Source organism: Podarcis liolepis, assembly GCF_965112155.1.
Source record: "Podarcis liolepis genome assembly, chromosome: 3".
In the NCBI taxonomy this organism is placed as follows: Eukaryota; Metazoa; Chordata; class Lepidosauria; order Squamata; family Lacertidae; genus Podarcis; species Podarcis liolepis.
In genome coordinates, this window is record NC_139557.1 from 16,051,287 (window position 1) to 16,076,413 (window position 25,127).

General features: G+C 44.5%; 2 protein-coding genes across 4 annotated transcripts in view; one reads left to right on the forward strand and one right to left on the reverse strand.

Annotated features, from left to right (window-relative positions):
* Positions 1 to 391: 391 nt before the first annotated feature.
* On the forward strand, positions 392 to 15,361 carry PAIP2 (poly(A) binding protein interacting protein 2). Of its 3 annotated transcripts, none has more exons than XM_083493835.1 (4): positions 392 to 567; positions 9,209 to 9,368; positions 11,032 to 11,211; positions 14,254 to 15,361. In XM_083493835.1, exons 2-4 carry the CDS (start codon positions 9,231 to 9,233, stop codon positions 14,308 to 14,310), a joined length of 375 nt encoding a protein of 124 aa, XP_083349961.1. In that variant the 5' UTR covers positions 392 to 567; positions 9,209 to 9,230; the 3' UTR covers positions 14,311 to 15,361. The 3 variants fall into 3 exon arrangements, with proteins under 3 accessions (XP_083349961.1, XP_083349962.1, XP_083349960.1); XM_083493836.1 differs by having other exon boundaries at positions 415 to 450; XM_083493834.1 differs by lacking the exon at positions 392 to 567 and adding an exon at positions 4,352 to 4,493.
* The window catches only part of SLC23A1 (solute carrier family 23 member 1), a 38,260-nt gene continuing 28,326 nt past the window's right edge, over positions 15,194 to 25,127 (reverse strand). Inside the window, exons 12-14 of the mRNA XM_083493789.1 lie at positions 21,876 to 22,019; positions 18,495 to 18,590; positions 15,194 to 16,812 (exon numbers count right to left, since the gene is read on the reverse strand). Coding sequence (XP_083349915.1) covers positions 16,565 to 16,812; positions 18,495 to 18,590; positions 21,876 to 22,019 — 488 coding nt within the window. The 3' untranslated portion in view covers positions 15,194 to 16,564. The remainder of the gene's footprint in view (positions 16,813 to 18,494; positions 18,591 to 21,875; positions 22,020 to 25,127) is intronic.

The window sequence follows — 25,127 nt, forward strand, 5'->3', positions numbered from 1 at the left end:
AATCAAACCATAGACTTGTCAAGTTGGAAAGGACTCGAAAGGGTCATCAACCAGCACTTCATGATCATGACGGATGGCCATCCAACCTCTGCTGAAAAACCTCCACGGAAGGAGAGTCCACAACCTTCCACTTCACTGTCCGAACACTTCCCGATTTATTTTTCAGCAGCTGCACACCTACCTATATTTCCCTTATATTCACAGCGTCTTTTTTCCTCCCTCTTGGAAAAATGGCGACCATAGAGGTAGGAAAAGTAAAAAGAGAGTCCCGCTGCGGCACTACTTCCGGCACAGCCCAGAGAGTCTTCCCCTGTTTCGTAGCTCTGTGGTGACTGCGGCCTGCGTATATTTTCAGAGAGGAAGCCCGGCTCGGTCGGTCGCCGAGCGGAGACCATAGAGACGGCCGCAAGACGGCGGAAGTGACCTCACATCCGGCCTGCGGAGAGATAGGTTGGCGAGGGAAGGGGGGGGCGGTTGTTGTGTTTCCAAAGGGAAGGGGGCGGCGAAGGAGAAGCGAGGCAGCCGAGTAGAGAGCGGCGAGGAGCGGCTGACCCAGTTCTTCGAAAGGTGCGGCTGCAGCGGAAGTGGGGCCGGGGCCTAGCGCCCTGAGGCGGCGCCGTGGACGTCGGTCTCCCTTTGCCGCCCACACCCCGCGTGAGGGAAACCTTTGGGGGGGGCAGGACGACGACGAAGCCCTCTGAAGCGGTAGAAGGAGAAGCGAGGGGGGGTGGTCGGAGAGCGGCCTAATGGCGCCCGTTGGGGGGTTGGAGGGTGTGTGTTTCCCCCCCCTTCATCCGGGTACCCGGGGCAGCGTACCTGTCTGTTAGGGGCGTGGTGCATGATGGGATACGTGCCACGGCTTTCCGCGTCTGGTGTACTTCGAATGCTTCCCCCCCCCAGCTCTCGGGGGGCGGGGCCTGCGCGAACAAAGAGGGTAGGGGCGGGGCCTAAGCGATGAGGGGCGGGGCTTAGCAAAGGCCTAGTTAGAGACCTGCTCCTCCAGCCTGCTGTGCCATGTGGGTCGGGGCTTCTCTTTGCTTTGGCTTAGCATCTTGGCCAAGGCAAGGGAGGACTGAAGTGGGGGGGGGTTTGGGGGGGAGCTTTTCGTTCATATAGGGACCCTAGGGGTCATCTAGTCCAACCCTCTGCAATGCAACGTTTTGCCCAACGTTGGGCTTGAACCAACAACCCTGAGATTAAGAGTGTCATGCTCGGTCTTGTTGTTTTCCTATGCAGAAAGGAAAGCAGCAGTGGTGGTCAGGAACACGATATAGAGGGCTGTTGTATATATTTGTTTGTTTACCATGTTTTAAGGGACACGGCGCTGTGGGTTAAACCACAGAGCCTAGGGCTTACGATCAGAAGGTCGGTGGTTCGAATCCCCACGACGGGGTGAGCTCCCGTTGCTCGGTCCCTGCTCCTGCCAACCTAGCAGTTCGAAAGCACGTCAAAGTGCAAGTAGATAAATAGGTACCACTCTGGCGGGAAGGTAAACGGCGTTTCCATGCACTGCTCTGGTTTGCCAGAAGTGGCTTAGTCATACTGGCCACATGACCCAGAAGCTGTACGCCGGCTCCCTCGGCCAATAAAGCGAGATGTGTGCCGCAACCCCAGAGTCGGCCACGACTGGACTTAATGGTCAGGGATCCCTTTACCTTTACCATGTTTACATCCCTCCTTTCCATCCAAGGATCTCAGGTTCTCACCATCCCCACTTTTATCAACAAGCCTGTGAGGTAGCTCTGGCATTCACAGGGATTTTGAACTCCTGGGCCCTAGCCCAGCGTTTCTCAAACATCTTGGGTCCCCAGATGTTGTTGGACGACAACTCCCATTGTCCCCTAGCTAGCAGGGAGTTGTCGTCCAACAACAATTGAGAACCCTGGTTTGAGAAACACTGCATTGGCTCCATCAAAGTGTCTGTATTATTTGAATAGATGTATTGACACAAATAGGGATACGGGTGGTGCTGTGGGTTAAACCACAGAGCCTAGGGCTTGCCGATCAGAAGGTCGGCGGTTCGAATCCCCGCAACAGGGTGAGCTCCCGTTGCTCAGCTCCTGCCAACCAAGCAGTTCTAAAGCATGTCAAAGTGCAAGTAGATAAATAGGTACCGCTCCAGCGGGAAGGTAAACAGTGTTTCCGTGCACTGCTCTGGTTTGCCAGAAGCGGCTTAGTCATGCTGGCCACATGACCCGGAAGCTGTACCCCGGCTCCCTCGGCCAATAAAGCAAACGAGCGCTGCAACCCCAGAGTCGTTCGCGACTGGACCTAATGGTCAGGGGTCCCTTTACCTTTACCTATTGAAACAAATGGGGCTCACATAAGTGAAGCTGATAATTAGATTCACGAGTGGTGGAAGGCAGCACTGCTGTCACACAGCACACACATTTAACTTTTCATATGCAGGTTATATTGTGGGCATATGCAGCTGCCACCGTGTTGAAGGTGAGCAGTTCAGGGTCTAGTTAGTGCATTCATACCCCTTGGGTTCCATACTGGAAGAAAGATGGGATATACATCTGCTAAGCAAATAAAAATGACATTTGATGCAGCAAGTTATGGTGATGAGCACAGGGTTCGGGGGATGTGTATTTAATAAACTTACATCCTGTCTTTCCTCTAAAGGCCTCAGGATGGTGTACATGGCTTTCCTATTCATTTTCCTCCTCTCAACAACACTGAGGGTAGGAGAGGTTGTGATTGACCAAATGCCACCCAGTGGGTTTCATGGCCAAGTGGAGATATGATCCTGGATCTTCCCACTCCTAGTCAGATACTTTAAACACCTATTCTCCTCCATGAATTTGTCTGCCTGCAGATTTTTGCCATGATAACTAAAAGGAGCCTCAGCCTGCATACTGCATGCATCTGCATCCTGCATGCATCTGCATCCTGGTTGCATGGTGACAAACAGTAGAGGAGGGCTGCTGTTTTGATGCCTTTCTTGCTGGGATTCCTAGAAATATACTGCTGTCCACTGTTCCTCTGCCTCATTTTCTCTCTGAATTCTCTAATCAGATACTGAAGTAAGATGGTATGGGATGACATAAGTGTGCTTTGGTTATTCTGCTAGGCACCATCTCTAAAGTCTTCGTGTTTGAAGCAAAATTAGTAAATTAGATGAGTTTCACTCAGTAACATTTATTCTTTGTTAACTAAGAGAAAAACAAGAATCCAGAAAGGTACAGTTAAGCTGGCAGGTATAGGCATCATATTTCTTACCTACATATTACCTTTAGAGAGGACAGTGGGAGGAAAGACAGGTCACAACAATCCTTTACTTAGTTTTTCTGATGTTGCAGACTGTCAGTGTTCCTAATGCCCTTTTAAACAGATTGCTATATCCTGGCTTTTTCAGAAATGGGGTTTGTTTGTTTTTTTGGTGTGTGTGTGGGTTTTTTGGTAGAAATAGTTTGTGTACCATTCAGGCTTGCAAAACAGTACATTGATACTTGGGCTGCAGATTCAAAATTCAGTGGCCATTTATTTTTCCCTCATTCTGTACAGAATATTTCACTGTTTGAAGAGGCAAATTAGTTTATATATATATATATATAAAATCTTACTCTAATTTGCATTTTTATCTAGAGCCATATTTCCAAACTATTTGCTTCCAAGAAACACTTTTTCCACATTGTCTCATCAGATGAGGAACTCCCACAAAACTGCCATGGAACCCCAAAGCATTGTGGAGGATTGTTGGTATGAAACTTAATGTTTCATACAGGGACAGCCTCCTGCCCTATGTTAAATCAGGATGCTGTTCTATAGTACATCCCATATTCCTCTGCATTGTGCTTTGTAGAAGATTCGGAAATGGTAGACAAGCTTGCTTTTCAATGAAGCTTGTTGACAATTACTGATCAGAAACCTCTGGTAAGTTTCTGAGGAGCTTCAAGATTCCTCTAAGCACAGTTTGGAAGCCAGTGATCTAGAATTTCCATATACGATGAAGACACTCTCCAGTATGGGGAAGAGAGAGGTTGGGCAGGTGTGAGAAAAGCTATACCTACTAAAAATTGTGTCTTCTGCACATTTAAATAAGGCATTTGATGCAGTTTCTCTACTTAGTCAACCATACCTGGCCATCAGCAGTGCCTGAGAGCCACATGGAAGCTGATCTGAACTCTTCTGCAGAAGACATGGATAAAATTATAATAAACATTAAAGATACACTGACCTTGCCTACCCTTGCAGCTATCTTATCCATGAATCAAATTATATATCATTGGTTTCAGTACATAATATCACAGGGTAGATGGAGAAGCGGTTCTTTTAGAGCTAAGTTATATAACTGTTTGGTATTTGCCCACATACATCATCTCTCTCAGGTGAGGTTTGTGACGTCACAATCTCATTTGACATCAGGATCCTATGAATTGCAGGATTTAGTAGGAAGAGACATAGAGCTGCCAGAGGGAAGTCTGTACTTAAACACAGCTCCCCTTGATTGTTGCAAATGGAGAGAGGAACATGATGACATTTCTAAGGTGACTTGCAGTCTAGTTTCCCAAGCTAAATCATAGAAATGGTGTACATTTTGAAATCAAAAGTGGACACAGAACAATAATTATTTTTTGTTTGAATGTAATAATCAGAGATGTTTTAAGCAGAGCCTGGAATATCTTGCAAGATACATTTTAAAAACCTTTTAAGTGTTCTGGCCCTATCTTTGAGTCTGTAGCAGTAGCAGAAGGTTGCATCAATATAACGTGTTCTTGTTTACATAGTCAGCAGATATGGTACTTATAGTAAAGAAGACTTTTAAATTGCAAGTGACAATAATTAAATCAGCTTTGCTATTAATAAGTAGTCTCTGAAATGTTTGGTCAGCTGTGAAATAAACCCTCCAAATACCATGGGGCTTTATTGTGATGTATAGTCCGACAATAAATGCTTCACTAAGTATTGCAGAGCTAACCTTGAAACCTGACCATGCTTCTCAAAAGAGAAAGAAAAATAACTGGTATTTCTCGCAGTGTTGGTACTTAAGTAACTTTGATTCCATGCCCATCCTCTAGCATGAGCATCCCTTGTACAGAGTTCTGCTCAGAAGATGCGTCTGCTGGTGGGAGATGAGTGGGAGGAGCACTTCTGCCAGCTCTCCCTTTGATATATGCAGCCCCTTGTAGTTTCTAAAAATCTGCTCTGGATGGTTGGGACTCTGGAAGGAAGGATTGTCAGACAGAGGAAGTCAGCATCAAAAAGCCTTCAGTGTACAGAAAGAGCTGTTCCGTTATCAGGTGGCCAAACGTCAGTTAAATCAGGGGTGGAGAACTTGTACCCGTCAGAGATTGTTAGATTTCCTATATTAAATAGTGGTTTATTTTTAAATGCAGAATTCATCGCTTCAACAAGTGGGCCTTCCTTATTAGATTGGCAGAACAATATACAATGGATGTTTCCAATAAGAACTTGGTCCTCCCTGTGTTCTGAGTGGTGGTTGAAAAACATTTCCGTCGCTTCCAGTGTGTTAAGGCTTCAAATAATACAGAAGAGGGATAGACAGAAAAAATATATAGGAATCAAAACTTTCCCAGGCCTGCTTACCAGCGTTCTAGACTCCCATTGTTCTAGGTGCGTTTTGCGACAGGGAATTTCATAAATGGTTTCTGCGCTCTGGGTACAGTAATGCGCCTAAGACAGGGACCGACAACCTAAGGCCCATGGGCCACAACCGGCCCATGGGGGTCGTTTAACCAGCCCATGGACCCTCACCGCCCACTCAGTCTGCTCCTGTGCGCCACACTAAACCAGCGCAGAGCAGAGCAGGGACCGCCTTCCGTGATGCTGGCCGGTTTCCCATTGGCTGCAGGAAGCTACTGCAGCCAATGGGAAGCTGCGCACGCCTCCTCTGCGCTGGAAGGAGCGCCGGAAATAGCATTTGTGCTTGCGCACGCACACACACACACACACACTCTGGCCCACCGCAGCGTCCAAGGGACCGAGAACCAGCCCAAGCCACAAAAACGTTGCCGACCCCTGGCCTACGATTTCAGATTAAAATTGCCACTGTTACTCGGAAGTAAATGTCAACCAAGTTGAATGGCGCTTCCTCCCAAGTAGAATGTGCATGGATAGGGGACCTGAAAACTTTATTTTTTCTTTTTAAACCCAGCATGTTTTGCTTAGGCTTTAATTGCCTTGTTTAATGTACTTTTAATGTATGATGTGCTTTTAATTTGTAATATACTAGCCAGTTAGTTACGCTGGTTTAAGTGGTGTTTGTTAAAGTGTTATCTACCCCAGACTCTCACAGTGATGCTTAAAACCAAAACAAATTTTGGAGTGGGATCATTGAAGGACTGGACACTCCAGATGGGTGTCTCTGCCATCAGTTGTATAGGCCTTTAATATGTGTTAACTGTGGTGCCAAAAATATATATTTATGTGAAGGAAAGTGGGTGTAGGGTTTTTCTGCAGAGTGGAAGGAAAGGAGGGCCTTTTTCTGCCTCCCCACTTCCAGCCACTCTGAAGACTGTAGAAGGGACCCTCTTAAGAATATTAGGGTGGCGGGCAGGGGAAGCACGGCTTTGTTTTTTGCTGTCTTCAGATGCGGACTAGACCATGTGAAAAATGAACACAAGATTGTAGCTGCAGTTCATTCATTTCCAGCTTCATCATCTTGTTATAAAAAGTGTGCCTAGACATTCCATTGTTGCACCCATAACCTAGGTTTAAGGTGCCATTTAGCTCCTAGCTTTCATATTTCTGTTTCTAATACTGCTGCTTACCAGCCCTTGAAGCCACCCCAAACAGGAAAGCCTTGCAATGCTTTGATGTTCAGAGTCCAAATTTGATAGACTGCTAAGGTGAAGGACATTCAGCAACTATGATAACCACACTGAATATCCCTCTTGCCTGCCTCTTATTGATCAGTCTAGTTACATGATGGTCGAGTCAAGAAGGAACACTTTGGTGTTAAAGAAAGGAGTAAAGGAACGAACATGCTTCTGAGATTTGTTAGGTCCACACAATTTAGGGCTTTTGTGGTTCAAAGCCCAAGCATCTTGCTTTGGGTGCAGAAAGTAGTGACATTCCAGAGCACACATTAGTGGACTATTGGTATGTGGTAGACTATGTTTAACTATGTTAAAAAATATTAAAATATATTTTATATCTTAACTTGGTAACATAACAAGAAACAGTACCCCCCTCCCAAACTGAACAGCTTTCAAAGTTGTATTGGTCGTAGTGAGAAGGACAAAGTGCAATTAGGTTGCCTGCCAAGTTTTTGCAGGTAGAACCATTCTTTAGCAAAAGAGAATGGTGCTCCTACCAGTACTAGATAAGATTTATCTCCATCTCAACTGGAACTAATACATAGTGAAAGTGGTTTTACAGTGGTACCTCGGGTTACATCCGCTTCAGGTTACATCCGCTTCAGGTTACACACTCCGCTAACCCAGAAATAGTGCTTCATGTTAAGAACTTTGCTTCAGGATGAGAACAGAAATCGTGCTCCAGCAGCGCAGCAGCAGCGGGAGGCCCCATTAGCTAAAGTGGTGCTTCAGGTTAAGAACAGTTTCAGGTTAAGAACAGACCTCCGGAACGAATTAAGTACTTAACCCGAGGTACCACTGTACAGACTTTGGCCAGGATTGTATGGCATGCTGCGTCAAACCATGACTTCTCACAAGTGCGTCGTCTCTAGGAGAAGAGACTGCAGTAGCTTTGCTGCTTCCTGTTCATGAGATCATGGTTTAGCACTCTTGGACAAACCGCAGCTCATCAACCATATGACAAACCTTGGTTAGAGCTCACGGTTAGTCAGGAAGGAGCTAAAGCATTAGCCTCGGTTTGGACGACATGCTAAGCCAAAGCATGACTTAGTGCAACAGCAGAAAGACTGGGGAGGAGCAAGTGAACAAGAGTGGCATACCATACACACAGTGCTTTAGGCATACTAGAATTAGTGTTCTAAAAATACCCAGTGCCTTAACTTTTCCCTACAAATTTAAATGGCAGAAGGGGATGTGTGCTACTGATTTTACACATATTAACATATTTGTACTATTTTATTCCCCCCCGCCCCCCAGTAATGCTTTGCATTTGAGGCAGTGTAACATTTAAAGCCACTTTTAAGTACACTTAAGTGAATCTTTTTGCCAGTCATATATTCAGGGTTTTTTTCTGGCTGTTGGTTTGAGTGTTGTGCAGCGTGTGAAAACTTAACATGGCACAGCTGTTTAGTTTTGCTTAGTAAATAAAGGTAAAGCATTAAACTTGGAACATCAGAAAATCTCAGGTTCAAACATTTCCAGCACCCCACAGCCATGAATGTAACACTGTTGAGAGATCAAGTTCTACCATGTTTTGCACCAAATTAAATTTCTGAATATACCATAATTCTCAAGGGAAACCCCATAAAGAGCTGTTTCACCTCAGGGTTCCAACATGTGAATGAAGACAGCAAGGTACTCATTAGATGGAAAGGATTTGAGACGTCTTTCAATATGGGAGCTGATGAAAGATACATTAGCTTAACATTGTAATCTGCATCTACTACAAAGCAGAGACTGGCAAGGCTAAAGTTGTCTGCATCTTCTCTCCCCTCTCCCAGTCAGAAAATATGCCAGATATTGTTGCCTTGCTCCCATTTTTCAATTACCAGTCAGCTTCCTTGCATCCAAATAGCATCTTGTTCAAACCTGATTGAATATTGCCTATTGGACACACACAGAGAGCGAGAGAGAGGAGTGTGTAGAGATGACAAAATACAACCTTGCCAGACTCTGCAGGGAAGGCTTTGAGGAAGATGAAGGACCCTTTGCTATCCGTTAATCTTCCTGCCAAAAATTATCAGAACTGCTCTCCACTATTTCTCAGTCAGATTGTCAGGGTCAAACAAGTCAGTGCTGCCTTGCATATTGTCTAACTTGGACCATAATTGCATTAATTTTTCACAGTCCGTGCAAAATACAGGTTTTATTCTTTGTGTTTGTTTCCACCCTAAAAGGGCCAATAGGAGAATTTTGATACATGCATAGTCACATATAGTGTTAGATACTTGTCCATAGATATTCCATCTCCACTGCTCAAGGAAGAAAATGCAGGAACACGTCTTCCCAAACTATGTGTCTCTCCCGGCATTGCAGACACTGGATCACGTTTCACTGAAATCAAAAGGGAACTTTCAAGTAAGTGCAGTTATGGATTTGACTGAGCGTCTTTAAGACCGTGGTGTGTTTTTTCTCCCTTTCAGGCTTAAGCTCAAAGGCACAACCATGAAAGACCCAAGTCGCAGGAGTACTAGTCCAAGCATTATCAATGAAGATGTGATCATGAATGGTCACTCTCATGAAGATGATAATCCATTTGCTGAGTACATGTGGATGGAAAACGAAGAGGAGTTCAACAGGCAGGTGGGTTAGCAGATAATGTCACCCCTTCCATATCTGTAAAGAAGTAGTGTTTTTTTGTTTTGTTTTTTGGGTATCATATTTTATTAGAAATTTCAGAAGGACTCTTGCCTCTTTTCTGCAGATACAGCCTTTTTAAAGAATTGTTGTTCTCTCAACATGTATCTCATTTGCCTATATTTTCCTCCAGTTCTTTCCTTGATAGTCTTGTCTCTCATTCTGAAACACAGCTTGGTACTCTGGTTGCTTAATCTCTGCTCTCTGCTTAAATTAGATACTTAAATAGAGAGGAATGCTCAGTGCTGTAGCTATTGGGGGAGGGGGGCTAGCCAGGTTTTTTGCACCAGATGAATTTTCCAGAGAAGTGCCATTGAGGCTCCCAGCATGTGTGTGTGTGTGTGTACATGTACACAAGTGCACATGGCGGGGGCAAATGGAGGCTTTGACCCAGATGAAATAAAGCCTTGTTTTGCCCCTGGTTGCTAAATAAATACACAAGTTAGCAAGGCCTTCTGAGATTGAAGAATTCCTTGCCATGTGTAATTTTTAACTTACTAGCCATTTCTAACCCTCTTATTCCACTGTCAAATAGTATCAGTGATTATCTATGTGGGGTTACCTTTGAAGGTGACCCGGAAACTATAACTAATCCAGAATGCGGCAGCTAGACTGATGACTGGGAGCGGCCGCCGAGACCATATTACATCGGTCTTGAAAGACCTACACTGTCTCCCAGTACGTTTCCGAGCACAATTCAAAGTGTTGGTGCTGACCTTTAAAGCCCTAAACGGCCTCGGTCCAGTATACCTGAAGGAGTGTCTCCACCTCCATCGTTCCGCCCGGACACTGAGATCCAGAGCCGAGGGCCTTCTGGCGGTTCCCTCACTACGAGAAGCCAAGTTACAGGGAACCAGGCAGAGGGCCTTCTCGGTAGTGGCGCCCGCCCTGTGGAACGCCCTCCCACCAGAAGTCAAAGAGAAAAATAACTACCAAACTTTTAGAAGACACCTGAAGGCAGCGCTGTTTAGGGAAGCTTTTAATGTTTAATAGGTTATTGTATTTTAGTGTTCTGTTGGAAGCCGCCCAGAGTGGCTGGGGAAACCCAGCCAGATGGGCGGGGTATAAATAATAAATAAATTATTATTATTATTATTAGGTTAAATGCTGTGCGTTGCTATATTACAAGAATAAGAAGTAAAGCAAAAAGGCAATTTCAAACAAACTCATATTAGTGTTAGGAAAGAAGTGAGGCGTGTTCTGATGGCCTCACAGACTCCCCCCCCCCCCCGGCCATTTTTCATTTATGTCTTACTTCCCATTCTCTTAGTAGCTGTGTTTAAAGTTAGCCTGCCTTGTTTTACATAGGATGTGTTGTCAGCTCATGTGGGATGGGAACTAAGGGAAATAAACTACTGTGCAACTAAATTATTGCACAAACTTGCCAAGTTAAGGCTACTTACTGGGAAATATAACTCTTTCTAGAACCAGCTGAATTGTAAAACAAAACAAAACAAAACAAAACAACCTTTGTTTTCCAAAATGAAAATACTGTGAAGTAGTTGGTTGAGCAGTGCTGTAGCATTTTCTATGTGTGATCTCTGTGAAGAAGCCTTAAGATTGATGGCTGTGGTAATGGTAAAGTTTCTCTCCTATGTTTTAAATACAGATCGAAGAGGAGTTGTGGGAAGAAGAATTTATAGAACGTTGCTTCCAAGAAATGCTGGAAGAGGAGGAAGAACATGAGTGGTTTATTCCAGCCAGAGATCTCCCGCAAACGATGGATCAAATTCAGGACCAGCTCAATGATCTTGTTATCAGTGACAGTTCGTCACTGGAAGATCTGGTGGTAAGTGCCTGGTTTTAAACATTGAGTTTATTTGTACCAAGGCTGCCTACAATCCTTGTCAGGTATTTATTTCAAAGAGGAGCTGAAAAAGAAGGAAATCAAGACACTTCATAACAGAACCTCCTCTTCTGTCTTGTTCTCCTTCTCCCCTCTCCCTCCTGCTTAATGTCTTTGCAGTGGAAAGAATGGAGAGAAATAAGGAAAGCATGTGTTAAGAGTCTAGGAAAAATAGTCTGGGGCTAGGTGGTTAAGAGAGGGAATGTGTGCTTGCAGACCTCCGGAGCAGCTCTCATTTGGCTTTTGGATTCTGTGACAATGTGGCTTGCATGTCTGGTGGCTCAAGCTGGAGGTGGCCTCAGTGTCTGTCTATCACCTGCCATATGATCAAGTCTTTTGGTAGCGCACAAATTGTAATAACACATATCCCAAATGCTGGGAGGCTCAGTGCAATCTTCTGAATTTAAAAAGGCAATACTTTGGGATCGATGAACGAAGTGTGCCTCCAATTTTAGTAGACTAAAAGCATCGAACTAGCCAATGTAACGTATTTTCCTTTCCTCACACTTTCCAAGTCTGTTCCAAAAACACCTTGAGCATAGATAATGACTAAAATGAGGGGAATTGGCTGAATATTGGAGTAGATCCAAAGTTAGTTTTGGCACCATTGATTTCATTGGGACCAAAGTTCAGCTACTTGTGGTCATCTAAACATATCTGCTCAGAAGTCAGTTCCATTGAAGTTTCCTTCCTGAACCACAATGCCTAGACTGAAAAATTGCCTTCCCACAGGGGTAGGTCCCCTGCAACATTTGTGTGAATTGCTGCCCTATATATTTTTTCCCCTGCCTATCAATCTTCTCTGAGAGGCAGGTAATTTTGACAACCTCACCGGAGTCCTTACTTAATAAAGCACATTTGTGTGAGCTGGCTCACAATTTGGGAGTTTCCTGCCTTAGTACATACTCTGCACTCGAATTCAGCAGAAGTTATCAAAGCAGTTGTTTTTGGACGGATAAACTTGCAGAAACATGTGAATCTTTGCTATTTTTTTCATTGATAGGAACCTCGTGTTAAAAGTGCAGTGACAAAAAAAGTCATAGTGAAGCCTCAGGTACAATAATAAACAAGAATGTAGTATTCAGGAACTCTGGTGTGTTAAGTTAAAACCAGAACTACTTAAAAGTAACCACAAAATAACATCTAAATTGCCACATTAATGTTTTTGCTGTTGATGGTTAAGGATTCACTGTTAAGTTTAGAATTGGGAACAGTGGCTAAGACATCCAGGCTGCTCTGTTTTAATCCATTATCTAATTAGGTGAGCCTGTGAGTTAGGCTCTTTGACTTCTTTTGTGACACGGCTGTGGATCCATAGGCATGGTTTTTTGATAGAAGCTAATAGGCTTGTACCAAATTCTATGATTCTATGAAATGTATTACGGTGTACTCTTAAGAAGGGAATTTCCTAAATACTCTATATATCATGGAGGGGGCTAAACATCCAAGGATCTGTATTAATGTGGTGACAATTTGTTCAAAACTGTGGGAAATCAATAAAAATAATTGGTAAACATCCAAGGATCCTTCAAGCCCAATAATAATAATAATAATAATAATAATAATAATAATAATAATAATAATAATTTATTTATACCCCGCCCATCTGGCTGGGTGTCCCCAGCCACTCTGGGCGGCTTCCATAAAAACCAACAGTGGGGTTTCCTCTATGGTTTTTACAACAGTTTCTTAATCTTAAACATTTAAAAATTAATGTTTGTGCCAGGGGCTTTAGCTCAGTAGCAGAGAACATGCTTTGCATGCAAAACATACCAACTCAGTCTTGGTGAGTTTGGGACTTCCTCTGCATGTGAAGACAGGGTCCGGCAGATTGAGCGGATGAGACTAAGAGTGGGTCCAACAGTCAATAAGATGTTTTCTGCATGAGCTGTAGAGGGAAGTGAGGGGCAGGTGGAGCTTGACAACCTGGAAAGGTAGCCCATCCAGGAGAAGGAAAACTCGGATGCTCAACCTCCAGCTGCCTCGCAGGATGTTTTCGGGAGAAGAAAGGGCTAAGGAGTAAACGAGACCCAAATCCAGAGTGGAGTCCCTAAGACAGTTGGATGGAGCCTTGTATGCCTCCTTCCTGCAATTCCTGCTGCTAAGCTGCTTTCCTTTGGCCCACATTCGTGAGGCTTGTCATCTGGGCAGCTCAGGACACACTGCCCAGGTTTGCACCGCGAAGTGGTCACTTTGGCGCTGCTAACACCCTGGTTTGACTTCAGCCCCGGAGGCACACTCCATTGTCTCTTGAGACACATGGATGCCAACAAGACTCTGTAATCTCCAGCTAAAAGGATTAGTGCATGATGGCAGAGACTCCTGGCGATGCAGGCACATCCAAAGTCCGTTTCAGGGGCCTAATTCAGCCTGCTGTTTGGTTTATCCCAGCCTCTGTGGCAGTTTATTTCCTGGGGTAAAATCTTAAGAAAAACTCAACAACTTTGGTTGCCCCTCATGCATGTTCACTTCATCAAATATGGCCCTCTTTGAAAAAAGTTTGGACACTACTGCTGGAGAGTCACTGGCCGTCAGAGCAGACAGTACAGTGGTACCTCGGGTTAAGTACTTAATTCGTTCCGGAGGTCCGTTCTTAACCTGAAACTGTTCTTAACCTGAATCACCACTTTAGTTAATGGGGCCTCCTGCTGCTGCCACCACCGCCGGAGCACGATTTCTGTTCTCATCCTGAAGCAAAGTTCTTAACCCAAGGTACTATTTCTGAGTTAGCGGAGTCTGTAACCTGAAGCGTATGTAACCCGAGGTACCACTGTACTGGGATATATGAGCAACTAGTCTGACCCCCGTATAAGGCAACTTCTTTGTTTCTATGATAAGACTACCTTGTTCTTTAGAACACTTTTCTATGATTGCAGCTTGCAGCTCTTGGCTGTTAAGAACTTTTGTTGAACCTTGTGCAAATGCGTCATAGACACATTTTGCCCTATAAACTCAATCTATAATGTCTCTTTTTCCCCCCTCCAGGTCAAGAGTAATCTGAATCCAAATGCAAAGGAGTTTGTTCCTGGGGTGAAGTACTAAATATATGAGTAGACTGGGCCCTCTTTTGGTGGATGTAGCACAATTTCCACACTGTGAAGCCAGTATTAGAAGATTTAATTGTTAAAACGCTCTCTCTTCTTGTCACTGTGTTACACTTACGCATTGCCAAAGTTTTGTTAGTCTTGCATGCTTAATAAAAGTGCTGAGACTGTTATTAAGTCAACTGCTGTCAGAGGTTAATGGAATGGAGAAAAAAATGAAATAACACTTAACAATTGGACCCAGGCTCTTTTTGTGAATGAGACAGTGAGGTTGGAAGCACCAGTCAAGTTGAGAAATGTACCAAGTTTCTGAGAAACTCTTGGAATTCTACTTTTTAGAAGGATTCGTGACAAAGAGTGGTCTGTTTTAGCTAAAGCAAGAGTTGGTGTCGATATGCACCTGATAATGCCTTAACATGAAAATAAAAGCAAGGTTTATCTGATTATGCAGATTAGCTGGATTATTTCAGAACTGCTACTAACTCTTCCCATGATGAAGCAAAATTTCACATCCTGCTCTTCTTTTTTGAGAAGGGCGTGGATAATGTATTATACACGAACTGCTTTTACAGACCTGTACAAAGTCCATTATCTTGGCTACCAGATCTGGTGGAGGAGAAACAAAAATGACTGGCAGATGAGATTGTATTACAGCAAGTTATCATGTTGGAATGTTTGTCCCACTAATACATTTATATTTAAAGTGATGCGAGGTTGTGCGTCACAATTTCTTCCAGAAGTCCAGAAACATGGCACTGCCTGTATAAAATTTTACAACCTCAAAAGAGTTGGTTTTACCTGTAAAACTTTATAGCATTAGTGATTTGAGTGGTGCTTTTCCCTTGCTTTGTTTAATCATCCACTACACAGTAGTCTGCAGCACAATTTTTTTTTAATACAACTAGAACAGTTTTGGCTTCTTAAACTTCATATTTGGGTAGCTTAAGCTGCCATACGTGTTCAGTGTGAATAGTGTTTAAGTTGAAAATATTGTAAAAAAATTATATTTTTTCAAAAATATTTAAAAAAATAAATAATAGTAGAAACGACTTCTTGTTTTTTTTATTTCCTGAGTGTTCATCTTTTTCAGAACTTGTGTGCAGGCCTTGATGGAGAGAGACGGTAATAGACTTGGCATAAGGAAAAGATGTAAAGGATGTGTGCTGTTATTTGTAAAGTGAAGCAATTTAGGGGAGACATGGGCCTGAATTAATGTTGCCCTTTTTTAAGATTACTCCTTGGCATGTAATTTCGCTAAATGCCAACAACTTTAAGCCTGTTGCTGTGGAATTAGCTTTCTTTACTTCCTAGGTACTGACAGTAACTGTAGTCTTGCACCTGGTTACATGCAAATCGAAGCTATCTTAAGTCTTTGGCACCATACATTACCAGATGCAGGATAACAGTGATTTTTAACTGTCAGAGATAAATTGTAGAGAGTGCTACTTACGCCCTGTATTTCATTGTACACAGGTTGTACATTGACAATAAAGGTATTATTATTATTATATTACAGTTTCAGAGCAATCATAACCTGAGCTGGGGAACAGTGAGGAGGTTTCAGAGGAGGAGATTTCAGAAAAATGCTTAATAATGACTTAATACCTTTCATAGTAATTTGGTTCACGGTTTGGTGTTATTAGCTAGCATATTTTTTTACAGCAAGGTCATTATAATAATTATTTACTTTTAAGTGTCCACAACACTTTACTTAGAAGTGTACTGGAAACAGAACTGGTTTCTTGAGGAATCCAAGCAGTCCTCATATTTGTGTATGTAAACAATACCTCCCACCTGATGCATCATTTCTTGCCCAAAAAAAGTCCCAAATTCCTTAATTTTGATCACAACACTAGGCCAGCTGTAAAAATCAAAGTACGTTTAAAGCAATTATACTTGACTGAATCATTTTGACTGGAATTTACTTATTTCGACAGGACGATACACACAATTCTGCTAATGGCCTCCCAAAAACATAACATAGCACCAATACATCTTTTTCTTCCAAGCACATACGGGATAAACAGAACTGAAAGGGGGTGGCAGAATTCTGCCCATGAACAAAGGTGTCTTTCTGATTTACAGATTGCTAAACTGTTCGCCAGGCTGAATGTTAACTGCTTTCTCTTTAACTCAACACGTTGGCAGAGGAAAATCTCCTCTGCTGGTGTGATTTGCTTGAGGCATGGGATATGATTTAAATACCCTAGTATCTGAGATTGTCCAAACATCCATACCTTTTGGGAGTCTCTTCAAACTTTTGTACATATGACTGTAATCTCTGCCGTGTTTGCTGTCTGTTCTGGTGTGCTGGAATCCCTCTTTGTTCCGCAGTGAAAACCCATGAAGACTGGACAAATTGGCACATATTTTAACCACTGGATCCTTCTAACCACACCCATTCCAAATGGGAAATCGTAACTCTTCAGTTTTGCAGACGTGCCGCTGTTTGCATGTGCCCCAGCCTTCCACTGTACTAGACCACGTTCCTGTAGAGTCCCTGGGAAGGAGTATAGATGGGGGGGGGGGAGAGAGGGTGTTCAAAACAAAGAGGAGAACCATATAATCTCTTAACAAAATAAAGCAAGTTTACAACCGCAGATTAAACCTCAGATTTCTCAACTTAAAAACTATTTTTCCTCAATGGCAGCTGCAGCAGTCTTGGCCAAACGGCGACAGACAGTAGTTAAAAGAAACTGCAGCCTCTGACCAGTCCCTTAAAATGGTTTAATCGTTAAACGCTCCGTTTTGCAAATGGTTAATTCAAACTTGGTAGAAAGCACACAATTCTTACCATCTGCAATATGGATTGTTCACACAAACAACCCTCCAGCAAATGCGTAACACTCCAAATTCAGAAAATGGTCAGTGTGTGATCAGGATTCTACTAAATAAATTCTTGCTGCATTTAAGTGTAGACACATGTGTGTGTGCCTGAGCCTCCACAATCACCGCATATGCAAGTGCGCTCTCAAGCCCACAGCAGTCGATGACGAGTCAACGTTTCCACACTCCACCACTGTTAGTGAGGTAAAGGGTAAAGGGACCCCTGACCATTAGGTCCAGTCGTGGCCGACTTTGGGATTGTGCTGCTCATCTCGCTTTATTGGCCGAGGGAGCCAGCGTACAGCTTCCGGGTCATGTGGCCAGCATCACTAAGCCGCTTCTGGCAAACCAGAGCAATGCACGGAAACGCCGTTTACCTTCCCGCCAGAGGGGTACCTATTTACAGTGGTGCCCCGCAAGACGAATGCCTCGCAAGACTGAAAACTCGCTAGACGAAAGAGTTTTCCGTTTTGGAGGTGCTTTGCAAAACGAATTTCCTATGGGCTTGCTTCGCAAGACGACAATGTCTTGCGAGTTCCTGCTGGTTTTTTTTCCTTTCTTTTTCCTTTCTTTTCGTCTTGCGAGGCACCACTGTATCTACTTGCACTTTGACGTGCTTTCGAACTGCTAGGTTGGCAGGAGCAGGGACTGAGCAACGGGAGCTCACCCCGTCGCGGGGATTCGAACTGTCAACCTTCTGATTGGCAAGTCCTAGGCTCTGTGGGTTAACTGCTGTGGATTAACTGTGGGGGTGAAATGCTGCACTTTACTCTTCATCTCATCTCAGTCCTGAGATCTGGAGATGAAGTCCTCTGCCTGCTCTTTAGATCTTTAAAGAGCATGTAAGAGGGGTTTTTATTTCTCAGCCTCAGTGCTTGGTGCCACAGCACACAGAGAATAGGAAATAAAATGGAGCTGGCAGACCAGTTCTCGCAGCTTGCCGGGCCTGATCCAGCCCACCTCCTGTCATTTGATACCCCTGCTGTTAATACTGCCCCAGCTCCTAACTCCAGATGTACTGCAGTTCCACCACTTAAGTATATGATATGCAGTCTAGAATAGTGCCAACACTGATACATGATAGAAGTTGCTGGCTTCCGTTCTACATCTGTGTAATCTCTTGGTTCTGTGCAGTGCAGACATGTGAACTAGATTGGTCTGGACCCAGCTTGGGTTCCTAAGATTCTGTACACTCAAGACATGAAATGCAAGCAGCTTGAGAAGAAGAGGAGTTTGGATTTGATATCCCGCTGTATCACTACCCAAAGGAGTCTCAAAGCGGCTAACATTCTCCTTTCCCTTCCTCCCCCACAACAAACACTCTGAAAATACTGCAAGGAAATGAAACTACTGTACCTGGAATGGTATTGTCCAGTATGAATGCGATGCCACCTCCAACAAACATTTCTGTGGTTAAGAGCACTGTTAATATTTGGTCCACTTCAGCAATACCTAGAAATAAGATTGACAACATGCCTGTCGTATCACAAATTCAAAACTGCTTTTGGAGCTTGAACTGAAAACTGCAGATGGATTGAGCATGAAAATGTTAAATTTAGTAAATTAAAAACAATCCGTTTACAGTTGAAACGGTGGTATGTATGCTTTTGTATGTCATTTTCTCCTTCCCCAACCCAGCCTTTCCATGGAGTTCAGAACCCTATTTTCTATGCTAACTCGTTTTCCTACAAAGGAAGGTGGCACATCAATCAAACCAGTTGAAGGAAGAGGCCTTTTCTACCATCCTTTGCCCTCACCATCAACACATACCCAGACCCCAAGTTCTTTGCCCGCATTAGAAGAAGAAGAAGAAGAGTTTGGATTTGATATCCCGCCAGTGTGGTGTAGTGGTTAAGAGCGGTAGACTCGTAATCTGGTGAACCGGCTTCGCGTCTCCGCTCCTCCACATGCAGCTGCTGGGTGACCTTGGGCTAGTCACACTTCTGTGAAGTCTCTCAGCCCCACTCACCTCACAGAGTGTTTGTTGTGGGGGAGGAAGGGAAAGGAGAATGTTAGCCGCTTTGAGACTCCTGAAGGGGAGTGAAAGGCGGGATATCAAATCCAAACTCTTCTTCTTCTTCTTCTTTCACTCCCTTTAAGGAGTCTCAAAGCGGCTAACATTCTCCTTTCCCTTCCTCCCCCACAACAAACACCCTGTGAGGTGAGTGGGGCTGAGAGACTTCAAAGAAGTGTGACTGGCCCAAGGTCACCCAGCAGCTGCATGTGGAGGAGCGGAGACACGAACCCGGTTTCCCAGATTACGTGACTACCGCTCTTAACCACTACACCACCCTGGCATTAGCCAAAGATAAAGGTCCCAGAAAGCCCATTTTTTGATTTGGTAGATTTAGGCAATCTAAAGAAGTGGAGTCTTTCTGCCTCTCTTTCCCACCAAATCTACCCATCGCTCCATTCACACATGCAGTGTACTGCATACCGTATTTTTCGCTCTATAAGACGCACTAGACCACAAGACGCACCTAGTTTTTGGAGGAGGAAAACAAGAAAAAAAATATTCTGAATCTCAGAAGCCAGAACAGCAAGAGGGATCGCTGTGCAGTGAAAACTTGCTGTTCTGGCTTCTGGGATAGCTGCGCAGCCTGCATTCGCTCCATAAGACGCACACACATTTCCCCTTACTTTTTAGGAGTGAAAAAGTGAGTCTTACGGAGCAAAAAATACGGTAGTTATCTTGTTACACAGTTTCCTTTCCTTTCTCTCTGACCTGCCCTTTGCCCCCAAACATCCTTGATGACTGAAAAATCATGGCCTGGTGACTAGCTTTTGACACCTCATTCCTTTCTTTTTTAGCCATCAGGCTAGACAGAAAAAGTAAAGCTGGTTCCATCAGTACATAACACGTCGCCACTCCATTCTTCTAGGTCAGGCTTCCTCAAACTCGGTTCTCCAGATGTTTTTGGCCTACAACTCCCATAATCCCTAGCTAGCAGGACCAGGGGCCAGGGATGATGGGAAATGTAGTCTCAAAACATCTGGAGGGCCGAGGTTGAAGAAGCCTGTTCTAGGTCATTAGCACTGAATTCAATTTCAAAAGCCATTCCTATTTCAAAAAATGCCCATCAAATTAGGAACATGTGTCTGAAGCTGCCTGATGTGGAGCCAGACCATTGGTATATCGAGCTCAGCATTGTCCACTCTGACTAGAAGCTGCTCTCCAAGGTTTTGGAAGTGAAGCCTTTCCCAGCCTACTTGGATATGTGAGAATTGAAGCTGGGACCTTCTGAGCTTAAGGGAACTGTGGTCCTTGCCCCCGGCTAGCAGACACTGGGTGTGTGTGGCTGTCATCGGGACAAAGGCTGAATGACCTGGGTCAGGACGATATGGGATTGGGGGGGGCAACTCCCATCTCGCGGGGGCGGAATTAGTACCAGCACCGTCCGTTAAGAGTTTGGGTGTAATCTTCAACACCTCCCTTTCCATGGAGGCGCAGATTGCAGCTATAACAAAGGCGGCATTTTTTCATCTCCTCCAAGCTAAGCAGTTGGCTCCTTACCTCTCTCGCCCTGACCTAGCCACTGTGATCCACGCGACGGTCACCTCCAGACTGGATTATTGTAACTCACTCTACGTGGGGCTGCCCTTGAGACTGACCCAGAGACTCCAGCGGATGCAGAATGCAGCGGCGATACTCCTTACGGGGTCCTCGCTGCGGGATCACATTCACCCAGTGCTATACCAGCTGCACTGGTTTCCGGTGGAGTACAGGATCAGGTTTAAGGTGCTGGTTTTAACCTTTAAAGCCCTATACGGCCTAGGACCCTCATACCTACGGGACCACCTCTCCTGGTATGTCTCACAGAAGACCTTATGGTCTTCAAACAAAAACATCTTGGAGGTCCCGGGCCACAGGGAGGTTAGGCTGGCCTTGACCAGAGCCAGGGCTTTTTCGGCTGTGGCTCTGATCTGGTGGAACGCTCCGTCACAAGAGACTAGGGCCCTGTGGGACTTGACAACTTTCCGCAGGGCCTGCAAGACAGAGCTGTTCCACCAGGCCTTTGGCCAGGGCACAGCCTGACCCATTCCTTTGGCAATCCTCACAGAACTCTAGCCCAATGGTTGCCATCAATTTGATTTGAACTGATTTTAGAATGAAATGATTTTAGACTGATGCATTACTTTACTGTTGTTAGCTGCTCTGAGGCTTTGGCTGGGCAGGGCGGGATATAAATAAAATATGATGATGATGATGATGATGATGATGTACCATGCACATCATAGAATCCTAGAACTGCCACAAACAATTGTAGTCACAATGTGGAGCCACAAGATGCCTGAAAGATCTATGTGTGTCTTTAGTTAGAAGCCAGGCCGGCCCATACAGAAGCTGACCAGACTGGCAGGAGACAGATTGACAACCAAGTTCGCTGCTGTTCAGAGGAAGGCGTCTTCTCTCTCTCTCTCTCTCTCTCTCTCTCTCTCTCTCTTAATTGTAGGACCAGTCCAGTCCTGAAGTTCTGTATGCCTCTGATTAGGCAAAGACTTTCCAGCGACTTTTCAATACAGTGGTACCTTGGATGCGAATGCAACCTGCGTCCGTGCATCTTCGCATGCGGCGATTCGCCGCTTCCGCGCATGCGCATGATGTCGTTTTGAGGATCTGCGCATGTGCGAGCAGCAAAACCCGGAAGTTACGTGCTCCGTTACTTCCAGGTCACCGCGGAGCGCAACTCGAAAATGCTTAATCTGAAGCTACTTCAACCTGAGGTATGACTGTACCTGTGTTGATAGCATTTGGGCGCGAATCCAAGTAGTTTGGGACGGTGAGCCCAAAAAACATTGCGAAGCCCAGGACGAAAAGGTTGCGGGAGGAGTTCATGTCGACAAACTGCAGGTTGGAGAGTCCCACGGCTGTGATCATGCCTGAAAATGGGGAAGAGGAAAAACTCGGCTTTATAATACATGCGCGGTAGACTTCTTAAGGATGACGTTGCAGAAAAGGCAACGGACTTCCCCAGTCAGTGCTGCTTCAGAACAATCCTTGTCTGTAAACTGTTTTTCTGGGATCACACACATTGCAACAGCCCCAAGTGAATCTTCTAACTCTAAAGGGTAAGGTAAAGGTAAAGGGACCCCTCACCATTAGGTCCAGTCGCGGATGACTCTGGGGTTGCGGCGCTCATCTCGCTTTACTGGCCGAGGGTCAGTACAGCTTCCGGGTCATGTGGCCAGCATGACTAAGCCACTTCTAGCGAACCAGAGCAGCGCATGGAAACACCGTTTACCTTCCCGCCGGAGCGGTACCTATTTATCTACTTGCACTTTGATGTGCTTTCGAACTGCTAGGTTGGCAGGAACAGGGACCGAGCAACGGGAGCTCACCCTGTCGCGGGGATTCGAACCGCCGACCTTCTGATCGGCAAGTCCTAGGCTCTGTGGTTTAACCCACAGCTCCACCTGCGTCCCACTCTAAAGGGTAGAGAAACTGTATTTTGACAGGCAGTGGGTGCCATCTATAGTGTCTGGTATGGGTGCAGTCAGGGGGGGGGGTAAATTAATCAATCAATCCTTAACTAAAAGTAGAAACTAGGAAGATTTTGACAGATTTTTCTGAGCACTTTGGGTCAAAAGAAAGTAATTTAAAGCAACTGTTGCTGAGACATTTCAAAATTGTTGAGCTTTTTCTTACAAAAGCATCAAAAACCCCTGCAAAAATGTGGACGTTTGGCAGGTGGGTGTCCACTCCCCCAAAACCAAAATCTTGGCTTTGCCCATGGTATCCAGGGTTTTGGATCCCTGGTGGAAACAAACACCCCTGTAGCCCCAAACACAACGTCACTAGTTCAGGATTGGGGGGGGGGCGCAGACCATGTTATGTGGGTTTACACAATGAAATTTCAAGAAAGTACAAGATTATTTATATTTTCAGTGCTCAAGGGAGTCTTTAGTGCCCTTCACCCTGGCTAAATTACACAAACTAAGACTGCATACACACTATACCAGGGGTCAGCATCTTTTTCAGCCATGGGCCGGTCCACCGTCCCTCAGACCATGTGGTGGGCCAGACTATTTATTTGGGGGGGGGGAATGAACGAATTGCCCCACAAATAACCCAGAGATGCATTTTAAATAAAACCACCCATTCTACTCATGTAAAAACACCAGGCAGGTCCCACAAATAACCCAGAAATGCATTTTAAATAAAAGCACACATTCTACTAATGTAAAAGCACGCTGGTTCCCGAACCATCCGCGAGCCAAATTGAGAAGGCATTTGGGTCGCATCCAGCCCCTGGGCCTTAGGTTGCCTACCCCTTCACTACACCTTTAAAGTACAGCCCCCTCCCCACCCACCCCAAAGGATTCTGGGCACTGTAGTTTGTTAAAGGTTGCTGAGAATTGTCACTCACAAACTACAGCACTCAGAATTCTTTGAGGGGAGGAATGTGTTTTGTTCTTTAACAGTTTAGTGTGTGTGTAGCTTTAACTGTGTGTGCAAATTTCCTTAGTTCTCACACTTGATGCAGGTCACCCTACAATTCAACCTTTCAACTTCGGATATTTTTATGTATCACAGAACATTCATATCACTTCTTCGAGTCCTCTCTAAGGGTGCTTCCAAACTCTGTTGCTAGTTCTGAGTTGGATTCAATCACGTACTAGTAAATCAAATGTACACATTTATATTTGATGGGGGGGGGGAGAGTCTTGCACAACAAACCCAGTTTTTTGCTGTAAGGGAAGTGACGGGAAAATACACTGGAAAATGTAGCAAAACACTGTTTTGATGCAACAATCACCTAACCTCCCTGCAACATATCAAGATGAACGTTCATTAAATAGCCAGTGTTGTCTAATCCATCTTCAAGCATATCAGGTTGAATGCTCAATAAATAGGTTGTCTGGAAACACCCTTATATTAAACCCCCTTTTAATCCTAGAAGCATCAGCAAATCATGCAGAGTTAACTGAGAAATCCCCGCAATATGGACACTTTAAGGGGCTAAGGTGTGCCTAGCATTTTGCAGAAAATAAACACACCGGGAAAGAGTAATGTGAGAATGAGATTGCCCCAAATAAGTGTTTTATGGTCATCCTTAAATTTTTAGTACTGCTTTACTTAAACGGAGCGGACAGTTTTGCTTTCCTTAAGGAGACTGTTGCTCTGCCTCCAGGTAGCTGGCAAAATAAAATACAGCTATGTCAGATTTGGAAACATTTTTGTGTCTGTGTGTTCTGAGAGAGAATATTAAAGCGGGAGAAATAATATTGACAAATCTCCTTTAATATATAGATGCTTTCCTGATACTTTTGCTTTTGTGTTTTTAGCTTGGGAAGTCTCTGAGTTGTTTTTAAACTGCTACAGCTTTGCTCTTTGTCAAAACTTTGCAAAACACACTTCACTCTTCACTTTAATTTAATAGTCCTCATGTGGCCACCTCTAAAACTTTCATTCAGATAAATGTGTATTCTGGAAAAAGAGGAGGAAAAATAGGGCAATGTCAGACCTAATATCTGAAATGCTGGCAGGGAATCAAACCATTGCAAGCTTTTACTTTGTTCAGGTTCAGCTGTGGTTTAAATTGTGCTTTTGGCTCTGCTTGAATTGATGCTTTTGAATTCTGGTGCTGGAGGAGACTCTTGTGAGTCCCATGGACTGCAAGAAGATCAAACCTCTCCATTCTGAAGGAAATCAGCCCTGAGTGCTCACTGGAAGGACAGATCCTGAAGCTGAGGCTCTAATACTTTGGCCACCTCATGAGAAGAGAAGACTCCCTGGAAAAGACCCTGATGTTGGGAGAGATGGAGGGCACAAGGAGAAGGGGACGACAGAGGACGAGATGGTGGGACAGTGTTTTCGAAGCTACCAGCATGAGTTTGACCAAAGTGCGGGAGGCAGTGGAAGACAGGAGTTCCTGGCGTGCTCTGGTCCATGGGGTCACGAAGAGTCGGACATGACTAAACAACTAAACAACAAACAACAACTGCCATTAAGATCCTGGTCATGACTAAAAACACATAGCTATTTCC